The sequence below is a fragment of a genome, unplaced genomic scaffold, assembly GCF_019419815.1.
Source record: "Pyrus x bretschneideri cultivar Hongxiangsu unplaced genomic scaffold, Pyrus_bretschneideri_v1 Contig1, whole genome shotgun sequence".
In the NCBI taxonomy this organism is placed as follows: Eukaryota; Viridiplantae; Streptophyta; class Magnoliopsida; order Rosales; family Rosaceae; genus Pyrus; species Pyrus x bretschneideri.
In genome coordinates this window covers 14707232-14729388 of record NW_025999390.1, presented here as the reverse complement: position 1 = coordinate 14729388, position 22157 = coordinate 14707232, and the positions used below count along the sequence as shown (strand labels likewise).

Below are 22157 nucleotides of genomic sequence, written 5' to 3'. Positions count from 1 at the left end.
GCGCATCTGGCATGGATTGTACGTAAAACTGCAGTTTATATAAAAGGGTTGTAGTTGTACATTAATAAGTGCGCAATTCATTTTAGTTTATTCTCTGTAATTTTAGTATGTTTGAGTAGTTTCATGAGTGACTTTAAATCCCTGCTTCTGTTAATCGGTGTAGATTGGCAGGACTTATGAATAACAGTATGAGTATTACTCTCAATTTATGTTATAAGCTTCTTAATTACTTCTCTATTTCCTTTATTATTTGTTTTGTTTTGATTATTTGTTTTGATTAGATACATATAGAATCGCATAATCTGCTTGTAATTTTGTTGTTTGCAAATTCGGATCATAAGATCAGAATGTATATGTCCTTAGTAAGACAGTGCGCGCAGTTTGCTGATTAATGGCAGGAGATAGGGTTTAGGCAGGTGGAAGTACGAGATTCAGATATTGTGTGTTTAAGTAACCCTAAATGATAACCAAGAAAGTTCAATTCATGTGTTACAAAGGGAAGTTCGAATCCTTGTTGATGTATTATGTTGTTTTTCCATGTTTTGTTAATATATGCATGTTACGTTATCGGGTTGATTTTCGTTGTTTTTCCATGTTTTGTTAATATATGCATGTTACGTGATTGGGCTGATTTTCGTTTGAATCTTGTATTAACCGTTAAATAAAATTATATAAGTGCTTTTACCAAAGAAAGTAGTTAATACCTGAAAAAGGGAAATAAAATGGTATATAATAAAGAAAATAATTGGCATCAGAACCGTTCAAGTTGAGCAAATAGTTGCAAATCCAACGGTCTCAAATCCAACTTCAAGAAACGACCACACTGTGAGTCCGAGTTCAAATTTTCTACACTCATTTAATGTATAAATTTTAAGTAACCTTTCCATCGACACATATTAATATAATTGTTTTCAATTTTATTATCATAAACTTAATACGCTTCCATACACAATGAGGCCGCACTCATGCAAATAATCGCAAGAGATTTGGTCTCCTAGGCCTCAAGTACTAGAGGACGGCCCAATCACCATCTCTACTACATTCGTTTTCGCTTCATGTTTTATTAATATTGTTGTATTCTGATTAATTTATTGGGCAAAGTTACTTTGTCCAGCACTGTTTTGGGCAAAAACAGTTGGTAGTTTCCGCCCAAAATATCGTTAAAGCTTTGGAAGAGAGAGTAGAGAGAGAATCCGTTACCGGTGTATGCGTCTTATGAGACACGCAGGCAAACACGGCCTTACCTTCACAAACCCTTCTTTCTTTTACTTTGTCAAAATCTCAGACCAACCCCAAAAAAGCTCTAGCTTTGCTCTTTGATCTTCCATTTCTCACAAGAATTTTGAGAGAGATTTGGATCTCAATTTTTACTCTTTAACTTTTACCTCGCCGCTTTCACTTGGTGATCCTTGAAAAGGTAATTTACAAAATTGCAATGCTGGCCACTGTTCATGTATTCGTTATTCCTTACTTTTTGGAATAAAGATTTAAACTTTAGGAAATTTGAAATACTGGGTTCTCCATGTGTCGAATTTTAATGCTGTTCTTGGACAAAAGATTTGAAATTATGGAAATTTAAATGTTGGGTTCTGTTTGTGATTGGTTAATTTTTCAGTGATTTGGATTTTTACCCAAGTAATATGATGGAGAAGGCGGACTCAGGGCAGAAGCTGTACACACGAATGAGGCTGTGGGAGTTTCCGGATCAGTATGTGATCGAGCCCACTGATGGCTCTCAGGGTTCCTCTTTGGCAATCAGTAGGGTGGATGGCTCTATGCAGCTCATTGGTAGGTTTTCTGTGTGTAAACGTAACAATCTTGAATTCAGTTCTGGGTTAAATGCTACAGATTTTACTGACATTTGACTGTTTGTGTATTTGTGGCTTCCGGTTTTGCAGAAAAGCTTCCAGATTCCAGCTCTGTTAGGGTTCCTAAGATTCGAACTATTTTTGGTGTGGTTGGGATGCTGAAGCTTTTGGCAGGTAACATTGCCTTATTCAAACCAATAAAATTTTCCCGTTTCATATCTTTGTGATTAGGAATATTGGATTTTGTGATGCTTAATACGCCCCAATCTGAGATCAATGTCCTGACTCTTATTGCATTTCACAGCATACACAAATTAATGCATTTCATAATGTGAAAGCTGATGCTAGGCCGTAGATTTACCAGTTCTGGTATAATTGCAAAATCTAGCATAAAAAGAAGCGTTGTAGGATAATACTACACTCTAATACGATTTAATTATGTGAGAAATTATAGAATTCTTTCTGGCACTGGCAGCTTTTCCAATTTGTTGATGTTATTAATTCATTATGTTTCAGGGTCATATTTGATGGTTATAACCGACCGTGAACAGGTCGGTTCTTACTTGGGTCATTCCATCTTTAAAGTTTCGTCCTTGAAGGTTTTTTCCTGTGACCATTCTTTGAAGAATTCCCCTGCAGAACAGGTGAATCCTTTGTTGCCCTACCCTTCACCCCTTCTTTGGTCTCCCTTATATGATTGCTTATTGACTCTTTTTCTTTTCCTCTTTTCCTTAATCGAGGAGTGGCTACTGACGTAAATTCTATATTGTTGTACCCTTTTGGCAGAAAAAGATGGAGGCTGAGTTTTCTGGGCTGCTAAATATAGCAGAGAAGACTCCTGGTCTTTATTTCTCATATGAGACCAATTTAACACTGAGGTGAAGTGTTATCTGTATTCATTAGTCCCCCTACCCAAGCCCCCATGAGAAACAAGAAGAAGAAGGTTTCATTTAATATTTGAGGCGAACTTGTGCTATTCATAATTATAAAAAATTTGTGTAATTGCAGCACGCAGCGATTGCATGATTTGGGCGATGAATCTAAATTGCTTCCACTTTGGAGACAGGTATTCCCTGACTTTGCAGTAACTTACTTTTATTATTGTTTTAATTTGAAGTGGCTTGACAATTTAAGACTAAAATTGTTTACTATATTTGCTTGTTCCCAAAGTTATGATAAATTCAAATATCCATGTTTTATGTTTTTATGTTCATGGTTTCAATCTCATGTCTTCAAATGCTTTTCCACAGGCAGAGCCTAGATTTCTTTGGAACAATTATATGATGGAAGGGATGATAGATAACAAGGTTGGGTCTGTGCTAACTTTTTAGTTTTATCTTTTCCATTTTCTGATGAACTTAATTCCCATTTACTAACTTCTGAGCATTTATATGGTCTTTGATTGCAGCTGGATCCATACCTACTTCCTATTGTTCAAGGGAATATCCTTAATTCGTTCTTCCTTTCAGTTTATTGCCGTTTCTCATGTGTGCTTGCATGCCTGCACACATGCATACATTTCATACTTGTGTATTGTTTAGTTTCATTTGTGTGTGTTGGTGTTGGATTTATAAACTGTTTTGTCATTGAGAGGTTCTCCTTAATTGATCCTCACGCTTTCATCACTTTCAAGCAGCCATTGGCAAAGATATTATTGATGTTACTCTGATTGCTAGGAGATGCACTAGGCGAAATGGTATTCAAATCTTTCTGCTTTTTCAGTCGTTTATTTATTGCCATGCTCTGTAATTTACAGTTAGTATACACTTGCAGATATACGAATAATAGATGGTGATGTTAGTACTGTACCACCTATGAGGCGAACTAATGATTTGGCTATTTAAAAAAAAAATTATGTTTGATTGATCGTAAAAGTTTGAGTTGTGGACCAACTACCCTTCATTTCAATAGGTAATGCTGAAATAGGATGGTTGAATGGATGTTGCATCTGTTCAGTGCAGTAGGAAGTAAAAGGTCCACTGATTTGTGGTGTGCATCTATGTGAATTGTTTATGCATTTCCAGCAGAATTATATTCATGCTAAATTTGGGAATGTAGAGGTTATAATATCTTATGCAGTTAGGGGTGCTATATGCATCGGAAATAGGACTTATGTTTTTGTTACTCTCGCCAATAATAATTTTCTTTTCTTGGAAGGCACGCGGATGTGGAGAAGAGGAGCTGATTCTGAAGGGTACGTAGCGAACTTTGTCGAAACTGAGCAGATTATGCACTTGAATGGGTTTACTTCATCATTTGTCCAGGTAAAATTGTATAGCTATGCATATGTAATTAAGATATGGACTTTTTGATCACATGGTTTTACTTCTATTTTCCCTGATTAATTGTCCTAAATGGTTTACAGCATCTTTAATGTTTTTTCTGCAGGTTAGGGGGTCAATTCCATTGCTTTGGGACCAAATTGTTGACTTAACGTATAAGCCCAAGTTCGAAATTGTGCGACTTGAGGAATCTGTGAGTTGGTGGTTTGTTTTTAAATTCTAAGATTCTTTCTTTTGCAATCTATCTCCATCTGACTTCTTCTGTACTACATGTTATGCAGCCTCGAGTGGCAGAGCGGCATTTTCTGGATTTAAGAAAAAAGTATGGGGCTGTATTAGCTGTTGATCTTGTCAACACGGTGCGAACTCTTTATCCCAATCTTTTTGGAATAATTTATCTGATAATACACATCCAGTAGGCATGCTTGTGTACTATCCACATGAATGCATATATGTATATGTGTAGATTGTGTATTGTGCATGGGTCGGTGTATTTTTAGGTGTGCACACTTTTAAACTTTTCATTCTTTGACATTCATATATGTGGGCGTGCATACAATTTGGGTGTTACGTCTCATGAATCATGATACTTAATCTTGTCAGCATGGAGGTGAAGGACGCTTGAGTGAGAAATTTGCAAATGCAATGCAGCATATTGTTAGTGATGATCTGAGGTAGAATTTCCTTTCACCTAATTCTTTTTACCCTTCTTTTCTTGTTCCTTGGTATGGATCTGTTTTATGTTGAGACCTGCTGAATATTGTAGATATTGGCACTTTGATTTTCACCATATCTGTGGACACGTCCATTTTGAGCGCCTCTCTATCCTTTATGAGCAAATTGTAGATTTCCTTGACAGAAATGGGTATGTTTTCCATCACCCTGTCATAAATATTTAATTCCCTGACATGCACTTGAGTATGTGTCGCTTCTTATTCATTTGTTCCTTTCAGACGTCTTTATTTACTTATTGAGTGTAAGTTCTGCAGAAAATAGATTAATATAGATACTTGTTTTGCATCCCTACACAGAAATGTAATTTTTGCTTACTCACCATGATTGAAATATAGGTATCTTCTATTGAATGAAAAGGGCGAGAAAATGAAGGAGCAACTAGGAGTTGTAAGGACCAATTGCATTGATTGCCTAGATCGTACAAATGTTACCCAGGTACGTTAATAATTTGTATATTGTTTCAACTTTTTAAGACAATAATAGTTATGCAGGCAAACCCAGACTAGTATTTTATTATCACTTTTTGGTTCTCGCTATAAAGTTCTTTTTTTCCTGTTGTTTGTTCACTAAACGAGTATTATTTGCTGCAGAGCATGATAGCCCGAAATATGTTGGAATGCCAACTTAGAAGGCTTGGAATTTTTGCTGCTGAAGAAACTATTAGCTCACATCACAATTTAGATGAATGCTTTAGAGTCTGTGAGTACATCCTTTTTCTCTTTTCTTGTACCACCTCTCTCTAGCATATAGGGCTTACCATATCTGCGGGTGTTTGTTGCTTCTGATATTATTTCTTTCTTTTTTAACTTTTTGTTTTTTTTTTTTTTTTTTTTTCCCAGTGTGGGCTGATCATGGGGATGATGTAAGCATTCAGTATTCCGGAACTCCTGCTTTGAAGGGGGATTTTGTAAGGTACTTATACATAGATCTGCTCATACATCTAATGCATTCTTACCCTAGAAAATGTGATTCTGACTTGGAAAGGTGGGGAAAAAGCTTTGAAGTTTGGGATGTATATTTTGCAGTGCAGCTATATCTATGATGCGACAGCAGTATACTACTGACATAAGAATAAGATACTATGTTTTAGTTTTTAGCTGTCGTAATTTTTGTCTATTTGGCTGGATCTTAGATGTGGACAGCGGACAATGCCAGGGATCGCTAAGGATGGGATCAGTGCCCTTCTACGATATTATTATAATAACTTTTGCGATGGAACAAAACAGGTTGGTGTGCTTCCTTTTATGTCATCTCTCCTTTTCGCTGTGCTTATGTGTTGGATCTCTTTGTATGAAGTCAATATCATCTCTTCTGCAACTACTTATGTATTGGGTACTTCTTTTTGTATTTTGGTGGAAATACCTGAAGGATGCAATTGACCTCCTGCAAGGACATTACATTGTCTCGGTCAGCAGAGATATGACACCAGCGTCACAAAAAGGAGGACTTGAGGCTGTTGCTGTAAGTTGAAGTTAGATGTCTATTCAAGTTAGCTTGCTTTGTTTTTTTGTTGCCCAACCCCTGACCTTTATCAGTGTCTTAACTCGCATTATTTTGTTCTGCAGTCATTCCCACTGGCGTTGTTTTTTGTTTTGATGGGGTTCTTTTTTGCAACATTGTCATTGAGGCAAGGTAAATATAAACACGACATGTTGTGACTAAGTAGGATTTGCAGAAATCATTGACTTAGATGGTGAAAGGGTGGGACGGGACTGGGATATTGTTGGTTCATTTCTAGGGAGAAACAATATCGGATTGTCAACATCTTTGCAAATCTGCAATCAAGTGATGTTTTTTTCTTCAATTCTTTTGCAGTCAGGTACGATCTACGGCACTTGTTCTTCTCAGTTATATGGGCAGGTCTAAGTATTGCTTTAGCTGCATTCGTGAGGGCCAATGGGCGTATGTTCTGCAACAGACCTCGTCTACACAAGCCTCGGTCTTGATTCTGGATTCAGAATGTTGTGGCCGATTCAATTTCCTGTGAAGCTTTTACTGCTTGCTTCATGGTAATTTGATTCTTTGATTAGTAACCCAGTCTTTGAAATCTTGATCAGTTATACGCAAAAGTTAATACGACATGTGTGACCTGCTTCTGTTGGTAACGACTTATATTCTTATCATCAATCTTTTTTTTTTTTTTTTTCTTTCGCTTGCACCTTGTTCAAGCTTTTCATAGACATGGTTTAAAAGTTGTAACTTGAAATTTTTTGTATCTTCGCTTTGACGATTACAGAGGATTGAAATTTTGATTTATGTTTCGGGAAATCACATTTATTTTCTTACATATGCAAAATGAAATTACTAAGAAGCTTGAGTTGCATATGGAGGCCAGTAAAGGTGAAATGCAATCTTGTAGACAACAGTTAGGCCCTTGAGATCAACAGGGGACGATGTCACGTAGCCTTGAACAAACAGGAAATCGCCCGTGCCCCCCACAACAGGATGATTGGCGGGCTTCACGTTATGTGTGCCTCCGACTATGGAAACTGAACCAGAGTGGTTCTTCAAGCGCAAAGTGATCTTGGCTACCGAAATGCTCTGAAGCCCATCCAAGCTGGATGTGACTGAAGTTCCTTGAGCTATCCCAACTGCTTTTGAAGATCGGTTGGCTGTGAGAGTCATCGGATCCTGGAAAACAAACACGGTGCCAAAGGGCGTAGTGGTTTGACCGATGCCTGTTCCAGCCACCCCATTCACTACAATATATCCGGTTTTGTTTATGGTTTCGTGTTGATAGAGTGAGAAGTGGAGGGACTTAAGATGGTGGTGATGAGAGGTAGAGGCGGCTTTGGTTAGGAGGAGGGTGCAAAGCAGAACCGGAAGAACTGTATCGAATCGCAGAGCATGAGCCATGACAGTTTTAGCATGAAAAACTTGAAGAACACTGAATTTACATGAAAGACTAGTTCTAGTGTGGAGTCTTATACAATGTGAGAGCTTAAAGTCGCATTTGGTAGTTGATTTTTGCCTCAATATCTGCCGTCTGATCCACGAAACACAAACTATGGGGTTTTGATCAAGACCATCCAAAGGGGGATTAGGTTGATACTACAGATAAGTGGCTTTTATCACTCCTGTGAATTTTCAAACAGCAACCGTGATTAAAAAGTTGATTTGGATGCTGCATCATTTTCAAAAGCTACAGCTGTCTTCAAATGTATATATAGTTGCATTGACTGAAAAAAAGATCACAATAATAAAATCGTCGTGGCCCAATCTCCTACTAAGTCCCGACTCTTCTGAACTGCACAGTAGAAGATTGTTACACACATAACACGAATGGTTTGGTAACATCACGCGTTCGCCAAATATGGCTACACTGTTATACATAATACAATTACCATAGATGGAAAATAGGTCACAAACAGTTCTGCTACCGAATTTCAAGTTAAGAATCCAAGCTTCCAGGGGAATTGTAAGCAATGATCACATGATTTATAAAATCTCCGTGGCGTTATAATCGTTACATCTGCTTCCTTTTCTTCTCCAAAATAGTAGTGGTTTCTCTGGAAGTTCAGAATTGCCCAAACCAAGTGCCACAAACCCAAATCCGGCCACAGCGCAGCAGGAAAGTACAACGGGTAGTCAGAAGTTTGCCAAAGCAGAAAATTTGCTTAGGCGTGTCTCACCCGAAGTTCGAATCACAATGTTTGGATCAGGTGCCACTGCCACGTACATGTGCCTCTCAACATCCACTACCTTTACAACAGGAACATTTTGCAACTGCTTCCCACTCTCTTGAATTTCCCCTTCATCTTTTTCGACATGCTTAACCATTGTATTTTCCTTCTTCTCCCCCTCAACTCTCTCATTGCAAGCTTCACTGGTGTCTAGTCCTGCTTCTCCATCCAAACCGCCATTGCCACCCCTCGTTCTTTTAATCTGTGCTTGAATTTCGTTCCTTTTCTCGTAGCTGGATTCTTGAACAGCATGCACAATCTCGTCACGAGAAGAATAAGCCACACAGATTAAAAGCACGGCCTTGGAATTATTGACAGTGGCCTTCGTTGCCTTTTCAGCAGCATCCCTCACAGACTCATTCAAAAGCTTCAAGTTACCGATAAAGTATACTCGAATGCCGTACTGGTTGACAATGCTTTCTCTCTCAAGCAACCCCTCAATCTGCTCCTGCAACAAATCCATCAGAATTTGCACCTCGTCGGATGGCCGCTTGAAATTATCAGTGCCGAAGGCAGAGACCGTCACATACTTTACCAACAACTCGTAGCAGTACCGGAGAACCGACATGAAAGATAGAAATCCGGCTCTGTGGCCTTCCCCAGCAGGCAGGTTCCTCTTCTTTGCATACCTTCTGTTCCCATCCATGATGAAGGCTATGTGTTCAGGAATGGGGCCCACAGATACAGCACTGAACAAGCATTTCCTCAGAAAAGATCCTAAAGCCCCCAACGATTGGCTTGCACCAATAGCACTGCTTTGGCTTGCAACAATGGCACTGTTTTCCTCCGTCATATGATCCTGCTGAAGACAAATGAAACATCGGTGAACATGAAACCTTAAACACTCTCCACAAATGGAAATAAAGGAAAAGAACTCGTGATTTACAAATCACAGTTTGACGTGTACGTTTTTAATGACTTTTTTTGTGTGTATAAGTACTGAACTTTAGTTTCAGCAGTCAAAAGTAATATTGGGTTCCAAGAAATGATCACAAAAAAGCCAAAAAGAAATTCAAAGTTTGGACTTGTTGGAGCAATATTAGAAAATATGAAAATAATACAAGAATTCCAATGATAATAATCATAAAGAAAATAACAACATCAATAGTATATGAGATTAATATAAATAACTAGAGATAAAGTTAGAAAAACTGACAAACTTGGAGATTGAGGCTTGCATAAATGCAATGTCCTAAAGATAGAATTTCGCCCTTACTCTTGTGCTTGTAGTTCGGTAGGCGTCCATCTCCCAGGATTCAACAATCTATAATCCGAAGTCAAAGCACTTCAATCTTTGGACTCTGGCGAACTTTATATATTTCATACTCTCAAGACACGACTAGGAATTTGACTCACGAAGTATGAGAGAAACAAAGTGGGGAAACCCTATTTCTCAAGAGTAAAAATTAACTCTAATTTTCTATATTTAATACCAATGGTTTCATGGGTTTAAATAGAATCCAATTTCTACTTATTAAAGAGATGTAACTTTTCATCTATAAGTATACATCACTTATCAAGGAATACACCTAAACAACATAACCTTTCCAAGAAATTGGTTAACAATATTTTTCATTCAATTATTAAAATTATATATTACAGTATATAATTTCCAACAGGACTTTCTTCTCCTTTGCTCAGTTTTTCTCTGAGCAGCCAAACGCAGAACAAAAGAAATGTTCATGTAGACAAATCACAATCACACAACACAAGCAAATTGTTGATGAAGACATGTCACAATAAAAAAGAAAAAGTTGTTCATATGAAAATTATATATATATATATATATATATATATTCACACATATGATATCATTATACACGAAAATTATTTTTACACACCATTTTTTTTGTTTCTACAGACCCTCCCTTAAAATCGTGTAACGATCTTCTTTTGCTTATTCAATCCAAAGGCAAAAGGTAAACAGGGTATACACGGGGAGAAAAAATGTGTAGAAATCCCTTTCTGTCGTATAAAGTGCGAAGGACTTACTTGAATATATTGATGAATGTGTCGATCAAAGTTGAAGCATTGGCGACCCAATGAAGTTTGAAGAAGCAAGAGAGTTAATTAAGACCTATATATATAAGAGTGGTTAGTGAGAAATCAAACGAAGTTAGATCAGCGATATCGAAGAACGTTGTGCATCTGATCAGTTGGCAAGGATCACCAACTTCATTCAATAAACACTCCCTTTTCGGTTATCAAAGTCATAATATCTGCCATTTTCCAACGAAAACTCAATATATTAATGTCGTATGCACCATGCAATTAACATGAGCTGCCTCTCACTATCTAATCTGGTAGCTGACTGTATAGGACAACAAACAAACCCTTGAACTGAATGTGACTATTTTCACAATCTACTTAATATTTCTTTATATATGTAGAGCAATGATCTCTCAACTTTAACCTAATTGAAGTAATGATTCCTCAACTAAAAATCCATGATCATTGGTTATCTCTTAACTCATCAAAACATGTAGCTATGGTCATTTTCGTTAACTCCGTCAAAATAACTCATGTTAGAAGGATCATTGCTACAATTGGGTTAAAGTTGAGGGACCATTGCCCCAATTGGGTTAAAGTTGAGGGACCATTGCCACAATTAGGTTAAAGTTGAGAGACCATTTCTCCAATTGGATTAAAGTTGAGGGATCATTGCTACAATTTTTTTCATTTGGTTTTTCATATTTGCCCCTTAATTCAGCCTCATGTGTGTCGCACGCGACTTATTTCAATGGAAGTTCTAATGGAGTTTATGAAAATGATTATAATTGCACGTTTTGATGAGTTAAGGGACCAATGGTCATAGATTTTTAATTGAGGGACCATTGTTGCAATTTCCTCTATATTATGCAATTGTTAATTATGATTAGTGTTATGTGTAACGAGTAATTGATCGACGCATGGAGCTTGGCAGATTACTGATGTGCTTAAGAGTCAAGATCATTGTAATAGAGCTCTGGAAAAAATCATCTAAGCCCACATTATAAATTGCTTTGATGATAGTATGGTTTAACAAGCAATCCTTTAATCCAGCACAAATGGTGGTTAATTAAAAGAACCAAATTTTTAGGAATTTCAATACATAATTGCTACAATTAAATAAAAATAAATATGAAAATTGACAAAATTAAAGAATGAGATTGTTCAAACATTCTCAATTTGATGTTTGAACATCAACATAAACCTTGTAGTATCGCTATCACGTTTTATCTCATTGAGAGCTATGAAACCTAGAGTGAGATGATCGATGACGAATCGACTGTTTATTGGCTCCAAAATTAAAAGTGGCTTGCACAGATGTAAGTTTGGATTGCTTTGGTTGTTCCTTGATTGCTTGAATCTGTTCCAATTGCTCCACAACTTCTTTCATGGAGGGCCGGCTTCTAGGGTCCGGTTCTAGGCACTTATGAGCTATGAGTGCTGCCTGCATTACTGCCTTGAAGGCATATTGGCCTTCCATCCGCACATCCAATATGTTTTTAAGCCTTCTTTTGTGTAAGAGAAGTGGTTTAGCCCATTCTACAAGTTGTTGTTCTTCTCTGGGACGTTGCCTATCAAGTGCTCGGTGCCCTGTCAGAATTTCGAGCAACACAACGCCGAATCCATACACATCGCTGTTCACGTACAAATGACCTGTTGGTTTCGGGTATACATATCAGGAATATGTATCAGCTGATTTTTGAAAATCAACAAAGCGAATTTTCATATCTAAACTCCAAAAAATCTTCCATTTTTGTTAGAGATTGATTACCTGTTGCAATGTATTCTGGAGCAGCATAACCATATGTTCCCATGATCCTAGTCGAAACATGTGATTCTCCACCTGCTGGCCCCAATTTCGCCAAGCCAAAATCCGAGATTTTTGAATTGAAACTCTGCAGAAGTAAAATAGGTGATTAACAAAAAAAAAAAAAAAAAGATGGTTTAATTATATCATGTACATGCAGATGCAGCTGTAGCCACATTAACAACAGTGGATAGTGGATGCGCTCCTCCCCATGCACCCAATTTCGAATTCCTCTCTCGCAGCCATTTGGATTAGTATAGAGTATATATTACATCACGTACAAGCAACAATATAACTAAAATGAGAGAGAGAAGGCTAAAATAGAAGTACAAACCGCATCAAGCAATATATTTGAGGACTTAAAATCTCTGTAGATGATTTGTTTTTCTGAACTGTGTAAGAAGGCCAGGCCCCGAGCTGCTCCAATAGCTATTTTTAGTCTTGTGCCCCAAGAAAGAAGATCGCTGCCCGCGCTCCCTACTCGAAGCAAAAGTTGTAGAGTTAACAATTCAAGCAAAAAAAATTTAAGTTTTAAGCTCTATGTTTTCACATTGGCTTCTTACTTCTGAAAAGATGATTCTCCAAACTTCCTTTCTGCATAAACTCATAAACAAGGAGTAGTTCTTCGTCTTCCAAACAGTAACCTAATAGCTTCACGAGGTTCGGATGCGAAAGCCGTCCTAAAAAATTCACTTCTGACTGCATTGCATTGTCAAATATGATCAAGAAAAAAGAAACATAATTATTTAAAAAAAAGAAGGAATTATGCTGAAAAGTTATGTTAGAAGAAGAAGAAGAAGAAGAAATTGGGCTGTGAGTTACGTATGGCAGACTACGAACCAAATTGGGCTATGAGTTACGTATGGAATAAAACAAATGGTCCTAATTAATTAAAAATTCCCAATAATGCAATCAAAGTTGAAAAATCTTAATAAAAATAAATAAAATACCTGCCACTCTTGATACCCTTGGACACTTCCTGGGTTCAATTTCTTGATAGCAACCAGCATTCCAGTACCATATTTTGAAGGCTGAAGTGTTTCCCCATCCACCCAACCTTTGAAAACCCTCCCAAATCCTCCCTCACCAAGCACTTGATCTGACTTGAAATTTTTGGTGGCTGCCTTCAACTCTGTAAAAGTGAAGACTCTCAAGTTTGGTGACTCCAAAATTTGCCCATTGGGTTGTTGTGAATGTAACTCTTCAATTCTGGGGCTCGATGTTGCTTCTGAAAATTGACTTCTTCCTCCACTGCTGATTGTGTTTGAGGATATGTTCTTGCTGTGATTTCCAGATGTCCCTAGAAAAACATAACACATGATTAATATGCATAAATCATGTATGAAATTCAATGACTGTTTTTCCTTTTGACAATACGATATTCTAGATATTCGAGAGGGTGATTTGAACTTGGTGTACCAGGGCGACTACCTTGACTAACTGACCTAACATGCATTTGAATATGAACTTTGATGATCGAATTAATGAAAAAGAAGCAACCCAAGTAAGAGCATGCCAAAAGATTATGATCCAAGCATTTCTACTTGAAGAATTGAGATAATTTGTGAAATTTGTTTATGTGGTCTAATGTTGGAACAAACTGTACCTGGAGTTGAAGGTATGTATTTGTTGCGGTGAGGATCATCAGGAGATGTCCAGCAATTCCCCATAATTCAATTTTCTCAACTAGAAAAATGATTGGTGCAACTCTGCAAAGGTGGAAAGACAAAAGGAGAAACCTTGAAGGGGGAGAATGAGTGGATCGAATTTATGTGGTTGGTTGGCATTTTAAATAGTTGGAATGTTGGACTTTCTGCTCAATTGGGGACTTGCCATGAAACCACTTGGTTGCTTCATTTTTAATTTTCCATGCCAAACTTATTTTGGATTACTCTGGCCATAAAAAAGGATTAAAACGTTGATCTTCATATTTAACTCCAAACCATATGGATTAATTCATTTCATTTTATACTGCATGTAATTGTCTATATCCTTAATTCCATTTAGTCAACCGTTTCTCTTATCCAAAGTTCCAAACCTTTTTTCTTTACTTGTTTGGCATCAACTGTAGCAATAAATATTTAACCGATAATAAAGCGTCCTGATATTATCGACGTTCTGTGACAGCAAAATTTTATAAATGCATGCAGCAACATAGGCATTTTGATCATCGGATTTTTATATATTTACTTTGTTACATTCGACCAAAAAATAAAATATCTACAACCATGTCCTAAGCTTTTTTTCTTCTTTTTTTTTCAGAATAAATTAAAAGCTAAACATTATTAAAACAAGAAATTGGCAACAACAGTGGTTTTCAAATCTATTTTTAATTGATTAATAATTTTTGGTTTTTATGTTTTTTGTTCTAAAGTTATTTATTACAATTATAAAAAAATAAATAATAGTTTAATGATATATTTAGTTGTGAACAAAACTTTAAAAAAAATCAAAGTGGCACATAAGCTTTCAATTTAAAATTTAAAATTTGTCTTCTTCTTTAAGATAATCTAAGCTTCTACCCTGATACGGCTCGTTTATGCTAAAATTTAGAGAGAACCACTGAATTATTATTCTTGTTGACATCGACTCCAAGTGCTTACCAGCTGCACTAATTATCATGTACCATCCCATGGGCCATGGCTCTTACTAATTTAGGCAGTTGGAAAGCGTTGAATTCTATTTGGATATATTCATTTTATTCTCCTTGGCATAAGAAATGGCTTACACTTAGACTCCTTTTCTATTGGTTGATTCAAGTTTTTTTTCTCTTCAAAAAACATAACTTCAAAACTACAAATTATTTGTAACTCAAATAATTAAGAACACGTTAATGCATCAATGATTATGTATGCTTATCATAGACCTATGGTTAAATTGGTGAGAAAAATGCTAAAAAAAAACATTATGTCAACAAGACTCTCCATTTTGTAAGAATCAAACTGAGTACATTAAAATCTAAGCCTTTGACTGCTAAAATCTACAAATACATCATAAGTTCATAACAACCTATAGTATTTAGTATTATCTCCTTGACTAGAGAAATGTCAAGGGCCCCCCTACTGCCTAATTGTGCGTCTCTCGTCATGGAGTCAAAACGAAAATAATAAATTAAAGAAGAAAAAGAAGACTTTGCATACTCTACCCAAAAGAAGGAAGTGATTTTGCATACATGGCCACTCAACTTGCAAAGGTGGCTCATGTCACAACACAACAATCTTTAAATCTTACTCCGCGGCGGACCTCACTTTTTCTTCTTTTTTTTTTTGGCAAACACACGCGGACCTCACTTTATACAATCTAAGCATGGCTTTAGTGCTGATTTGGAACTCGACAGCATTTGTGCTCGTAAGCCTTGTGAATGCAAATTACATAAAAGCAGTTGATCAGTATCCTTTCGAGTTTACCGAGTCGGTGAAACCGAGTCACCATTAAAGCCAAAGCAAAGCTAGAATTAACCTAGACAACTGCAATTGTCACGTTTTACACACCTTAAGGTAACAGGGGCATGACACGTGAAAAAACCACAAGCTAGCACACGAATCCGAATCCTTGCCGTGAGGATTCTTGGGATCAGTGAATTATATCCGTTCATCGTATATTGTGCGGTCAGAAATCATTTTAAATATTTTTATTAAACATTAAATACAAACAGTACCTGACAAAAACTGATTACAAGATATACGGTAAACGGACACACTTTATAGATCCATAAGATCCTCACCAAAAGAATACAGAGAGGATCTTGTTGGCTAGCACACACTCCCTACCAGAACCCTATATGCCAAAAGGGTAATGCTTGGCAGATTAAAATTAAAAATTAAATTTGTAAACCAAATGACATGTCATCAATAGAAAATAAGTACGTTAATCAACACATAAGTAATAATTCAATTATCATCAATCACATCATTTGATTTACAAAATTTGGTTTACATTTTTTGTCTCTCTAAAATTATCCGATACCAAAAATCAACAAAGTTTTTTTAAACTATTTCTTTTAGAAAATGCGGTACGAAATTTTTTTTATTGTAATGAAAAATATTATTACACCTAATCAGGGGCAATAAACCTTACTCCTCCTTAAAAAGAAAGAAAAAATATATGGAAAATAAGGTGGACAAAAACCTTACCCCTCTAAAAATAAAAACAAGAAAGATACAAAGAAAAGAGAGGAACATGAAACCTAACTCCTTTAAAGTCAAGCCTAAAAGATCTAAACCTGCAAACCAAGTCAAACAACACTACAATATTAGGAAACAAAAGAAGTGAGACAAACCTGTATCCAAAACTCAACTGTGCCCAAACACAAACTAAACATAGGACATATAGTGCTTTCTAGTATAGGATACCATGTACTTTTTAGCTATTAAATCGTGGTAAAAATAAATTCTAAAAATGGTTAAAAAACTCAAAATGTTGTGGACATGAAACGTCTTACACTCCGAAGCATCATGTAATTTTTTGACCAAAAGAGGATGATATGATCTCTTTGCAAGTTTGCAGGAAAGGGGTTTCTGCAAGAAAAAGGTAAGGACCTGTTTGGTATACTATTAAAAAAAATTTCATTATTTCTCAAAATATGTTTTTAGAACATCTCTTGAAAACAATTTTCTTGAAAACTCAAAAATTTGTTTGGTACGAGATTTAAAATTTTTAAATTTTAAAACTTAAACTAGACAAAGAAATTTAAAGAGAGTGGGTCGCAAAAGAGGAAAGAAAGTAAGAGAGAATCGAGAAGAGAGAATCGAGAAGAGAGGATCCGAGGAGAGAGAAATAAGAGAAGAGACTGGAGGAGAAAGAAAGAAAAAAAAGAGAAGAATGAGAGAGAAGGGAGAGAAAGAGATGAGTTCAGAGTGAGGGGGCATGAGAGAGGGAAAATGAAGGAGTGAGATTTTTTTTTGTAAGTACAACGATATATTTTACATTAATGGGAGGGAGAAATTCTGCTAAGCCACATAATGGGCAACCTAATTTGGTATCGAATTCCCCATCCACAAAATTCGAACTTAAGACGTCTCACTTACAAGTGAAGAGGAATAATACCAGACTATAGTACTGAGTGGCATAAAAGAGTGAGCTTTAAAAACTCTAAAAACTCACTTTTTGTGTTTTTAAAGAATAGACTATATTTTTAAATTACTTGTGAGTTAAGTTTTTTAAAATAGTCTTACCAAATAAGTTTAAATGCCTAAAACTTAAAAAATGATTTGAGTTTAAAGAGTTGGATTCAAACTCAATTAAAGTACCGAAAGACCCTAAACCTCCATGCTTGACCGGTTGAGCAGAAGTGGACCTACCCATGGCCTGGGACAACAATTGACAGTTTCAGGTATGAATTCGTAGCCGCATTTTCTGTTTTGACATTTAATGTTAGAACCCTACTCTACGTCTTCCATAATTGCACAGAAATGAAATAACTAAACAACCATACAAACAATGTCACCACAAGATGATGCCATCTGGCATCCTAACATTTAGGGCAAAGTAAAAAAGTGCAGATAAGTTTAAAGATCGTCAAGGGGGGATGAAGGAATGTTTCCTGCTTGGAGGACGGAAAGCTGAGACTTTAGAGAGTTTACATGGACGCATTTATACATGAATCCGTTTCACTGGAAGATGAAAGGAAATTCATGACTAGCATGTTTAAAGTCATGAATTCGGAAATGAGCTCCAAAACCTGACATGGAAATCGGTTCACTAACGTGTTCGCTCACCTAGAAGGGTGTCATAAATCGAGGAAGCCATAAGTAGGTGAGAGAATGAAATCAACTACTCCCTCCGAATCAATCTAATTCACGATGTTTCAGGTATTGGATTAAGGTTTGTAATATATGAGCCACATAACAAGTCATGAATCAGAATAATTCCAATACCCGTGTGCTATGAGAAATTAAAAATCAGAATAATTCCAATATTCAATCTCATTCCAGGTAAGTGAACATGTCATAAACCGTGATCGAACCCAAAAGCAATACCAGAAACTACAGATAAAATTCATTGGTTTACCAAAAGTAATATCAGAAACTAAAGGGGAGAGCTTTAAGCCTTGAACCCCAATCCAAGAAATTCAGAAGTTGAAAGTTATTATTTTGAAATGAGTTCAAAAGCTCTATTAGTATTTTGTACAGATGCTTTAATTGGCAGACGTAGACAGGCCCTGGCTTCTAAGAGCTCTAGCTCTGTGCCGTCTCTTGAAAACATCTTGCCGGAATCTTTTGGTCTCGGTCTTCATCTCCAAGAAGGGTCTCCTCTCTATACTTTCTCTTTCCCTCTCCAGCATTCTTTGCCTCTTTAGAACCGCCAAGGCTGCGGCTTTGTTCTCCTTCTGTTGGATCTCCGTCTCTTCCTGCACAATCATATATATATAAACAACTGCACATATATAATAGGTGCCAACATATGTGACTGTCTGTGCAAGTACTTCGATACATGTGCACAGCCTACTGCATATTCAGGTTTTCATTCATCTGTTTTACGTGAACTTATTGGCGCTAATTTTCTAGTCATTACAAAGTTATTAAAGTAACAATATCTTTGACTTTGGGAGATATTCCATTTAGTACAATCATGTCAATGTTCACTAAAATGGAAAGTGAGTGAACATATCAGGAAGGGGAATTAAGACAGACCTGAAGATCACGAATGAGACCGTCAAGCGATTTAATCTTCCTATGTGGCCACCGAGGAATACCAAATTCTCTGCATTTCTTCTTAAGTACTGTGAGTCCAACATTCAGATTTCTCGAAGCTTCCACAATTGGTAGATCAAAATACTTTGCCAGATCTGACAAAGAGATACTTGCTATGCGTCCACTTGGTGCCCTTCTTTTCTTCTCTGTAATACCTGCAACCTTGCACCTAGCCTATGAGATATCAAATTCAAATAATGCAGTAGTATAATGGGGAAAACATTGAAGAAAAAAGATTTTTCCAAAAGGAAAGTATTGAATATCAATTTCTATGAAAAGTCCGGTATTTTACTTTTGCATACATTACAAATGGTAGTCAGAATTACAAGATACACATCACTTGATAGTTGTCTTAGGTTATGGTAATAAATGAAACTTTTACGTGGTAGCATTCTTAAGTAAGCTGCTGTGAAGAGAAACCCTAGCTTCAGTTCCATACACTCCAAAGCCATAGAAGAAAACACCAAAGGATGCATACTGCATAGAAAGTTGAATTTTTTAACCCTGGCAACAACTGATTCTAAGACTTGTAACCCCTTCACACTTGATTGCGACAAAAATGAATTGAAGAGCAGAAAGCAATGTGTGGCAACAATAATAGAAAGCAATGCATCTAACCTGGTGAACTTCTTCCACTTTCTTGATCCTCAGATGATTCAGACATTGTGACAGGGCTAGGAAGAGAGTTCAGATCCAGATCAAGTATCGGCCACCTCCTTGATTTGTGGTTACTGTCATTACTCCCTTGGCTTGTTTCCTCCTGTGACCTTTGCAATGATTTTTTGTCATCTGTTTTGCAACTCAACTCGAAAATCATCTGAAGATCGTTAGACAATCTTGGAATTGTCCTTCAACTTTGGATTTCTGAACAATTAGGACAAAATATTGTTAGAGTTATGAATAAGATTGGAGATAACAAGGAGGTTTGAAACAATCAAAACTTTAGAAAAGCTAGGAATCGGGAGCTGAGTTTGGGATTAGGTTCAGAGCAATTAAGGACTATATCTTCAGCAAAGATCAAATGTTCTACAGGGAAACGTAATAAAATGGAAAACCAAGATTTTTCCGTAAATGTTCTCATATCCTATGATAACGGATAAGTTATTCTGTTAGAATCAGTTTCGCCACACAAAATCACTAGAGAAAAGGAGGAAGATCGTCACTTGATGAAATCCAAAACTCTTTTAGGTAAATTTTAAATAGATGATTCCATATTGAACTGCTAATACTTCAGGGGACGCACATCAAATTCTACAGTAAACCCTCCCGATTAAGTTTGAAAAAGCATAGACGTTACGAGCATATTTCAACACAAATGAAGTAGCCCACTTAACCATCGCTCAGTCTCTTCAAGCCAAGCTGGACAAATTCTAACATAAAGCAGGTAAACATGACAGCGTGTGACGCTACTCATAATAACTGATTAGTGACCAAGATGCGCAATCTGAAAGGGGCGTTCTAAGCACCCTTGTAAAGCACGAAAGGGGCAAGGGGCAATGCAACAGGGGCGTTTCACACACCCCCTCCTGTAAGTATTTCTCAGGCACTGAAACCCGATAAACCCTGCATCTTTACTCATTTGTCAGTACCTAGTTAACTAGGATTGGCAATGCCTGAAAACGGAAGATAATGCTGCACAAAACCAAAGAGATTCCACCAAACCACCAACTCTTTCCAACGGGAAAATGAGGAGACTAGCACCATGAATTTCTCATCCAACCAATATCCTCTACATTTACAGGCCTAAACATTAAGCTAATCATTCTAACGACATGTTGCAAATCCGCAATCGGGTAATACTGCAATTAGTACATCTAAAACACAAACACGAACAACTCCAACTCCAACCAAAAGAACAACTGAACAACACCATGAAAAACATCAAAAACAGAGACAACATAAGACTAAATTCATTAGACTGAAAAGGGTACCTGGAGACTGAAAGAACAGAGGGAATGCATGTAAAATCAGGAGGTGAATTTTCATGAAATGCTAAAATGCAGACCCAGCAGCCATTGACATGCCCTTGGAGCACTTGGGAAGCCGGAAATTTCATCAGTCTCAGAACCGGCTCAGCTGACAGCTCCACATACAACCCATTTTCTCTGAACACAAACTCCCTCTCCACCTCATTTCTCTTCCCCTCATCCAATCCGTACACATGCAAGCTCCTGATCAACTCTGCCAAACACAAAAAAAACCATTTTTTTCATAAAATTGAAAAACAAACAAAACCCAACAAGCAGAAGAGCAGAAAGATACAATATTTGGAGAGAAAGGAAAACAATTGGAAAACTGGGGATGGTGGGTTTTGATAAACTCACCCTGGTTGATGGTGTTCTTGAAGACCAGGAGAGATCTCAGCAAATGGGGGTCACAGTCACAGGAATCCATGAAAAGTGAGAGAAGAAGATCATGGTGTTGTGGGGGTGAAAAATGTAGGGGAAGGAGTACTAGTGCATTGCCGCTGGTAGTGACAGCTAAAAACGGTGAGAAGAGAGAGAGGGAATGGAATGAAATGAATGCAAAAACCCAGGCTCTGAATTTGGTAGCCTGCCAAGCCAAAGTATTTTTCCTTTTCTCCTACTTTTCTTTCTTGTTGGCTTTTTTTCGATATTTCCTTTTTTCGTTTTAGATATAGATTACCAATTTTATTTTTTCTTTCTATTTCATAATTTCAGGTTTTTTTTTTAATCTTTCTTTTCTGCTAATTAAAATTTGAGATTCATGTTTATTAATTACATAATTTTGAAATTAAACTTATTTAATGATAATAAATAACGTGATGAATATTACTATGATTTCAGATGATGCGTAAAATTATTTCCTAATAATTATGAACGTAATTTAAGTGCTGAAAAACTTAATGCTCTAATAAAAAGATGTAGATTATACTAACATTTCATGGACTTAAACATTTCTATAATCATCTTCATTGTAAAAATTGTTTTTATTTAGGAAAAAATGAGACTAATTGTTCCGAATTATTGGAAGACATAAATTAGTTTCTTAATTTTTTTGTAAAATGGGGCATCCGAGGTTATGATTTTTGTCGTCTAGCTACTTAATACACGTGGGCTGCCACGCCAACCTTTGTTTTCTTCTGACCCGTAAATTGACAATAAAGTGCATTTCATTCCTCAAATTACCTCTTTATGCCA

At 36.6% G+C, this 22157-nt stretch overlaps 4 protein-coding genes and 1 pseudogene across 4 annotated transcripts; 1 reads left to right on the top strand and 4 right to left on the bottom strand.

Annotated features, from left to right (window-relative positions):
* Window positions 1–1121: 1121 nt before the first annotated feature.
* LOC103929614 (phosphoinositide phosphatase SAC7) lies at window positions 1122–7093 on the top strand. Its single transcript, XM_009338835.3, has 21 exons — window positions 1122–1417; window positions 1616–1788; window positions 1899–1982; window positions 2325–2452; window positions 2595–2686; window positions 2817–2874; window positions 3059–3115; window positions 3217–3250; window positions 3424–3504; window positions 3966–4072; window positions 4197–4283; window positions 4372–4449; window positions 4694–4764; window positions 4857–4955; window positions 5161–5260; window positions 5416–5524; window positions 5665–5737; window positions 5958–6051; window positions 6194–6286; window positions 6391–6457; window positions 6641–7093. The coding sequence occupies exons 2-21, from the start codon at window positions 1641–1643 to the stop codon at window positions 6769–6771; spliced, it is 1791 nt and encodes a 596-aa protein (XP_009337110.2). The 5' UTR covers window positions 1122–1417; window positions 1616–1640; the 3' UTR covers window positions 6772–7093.
* LOC103929615 (dirigent protein 19) lies at window positions 7056–7821 on the bottom strand. The gene has a single exon (XM_009338836.3). The coding sequence runs from the start codon at window positions 7679–7681 to the stop codon at window positions 7130–7132; it is 552 nt and encodes a 183-aa protein (XP_009337111.1). The 5' UTR covers window positions 7682–7821; the 3' UTR covers window positions 7056–7129.
* Window positions 7822–8291: 470 nt separating this feature from the next.
* On the bottom strand, window positions 8292–9363 carry LOC103929628 (annotated as a pseudogene).
* Window positions 9364–11457: 2094 nt separating this feature from the next.
* LOC103929616 (probable serine/threonine-protein kinase PIX13) lies at window positions 11458–14079 on the bottom strand. The gene is made up of 6 exons (XM_009338837.3): window positions 13911–14079; window positions 13255–13604; window positions 12868–13003; window positions 12639–12781; window positions 12269–12392; window positions 11458–12150 (listed from the first exon to the last, which is right to left on the bottom strand). Exons 1-6 carry the CDS (start codon window positions 13972–13974, stop codon window positions 11729–11731), a joined length of 1239 nt encoding a protein of 412 aa, XP_009337112.2. The 5' UTR covers window positions 13975–14079; the 3' UTR covers window positions 11458–11728.
* A 4111-nt stretch (window positions 14080–18190) lies between these two features.
* On the bottom strand, window positions 18191–21617 carry LOC108865736 (protein RKD5). Its single transcript, XM_018643091.2, is given in 6 exon segments — window positions 18191–18653; window positions 18937–19151; window positions 19615–19840; window positions 19842–19860; window positions 20928–21177; window positions 21321–21617. Coding segments are annotated over 6 exon segments (993 nt in total). The 5' UTR covers window positions 21391–21617; the 3' UTR covers window positions 18191–18440.
* Window positions 21618–22157: the final 540 nt, after the last annotated feature.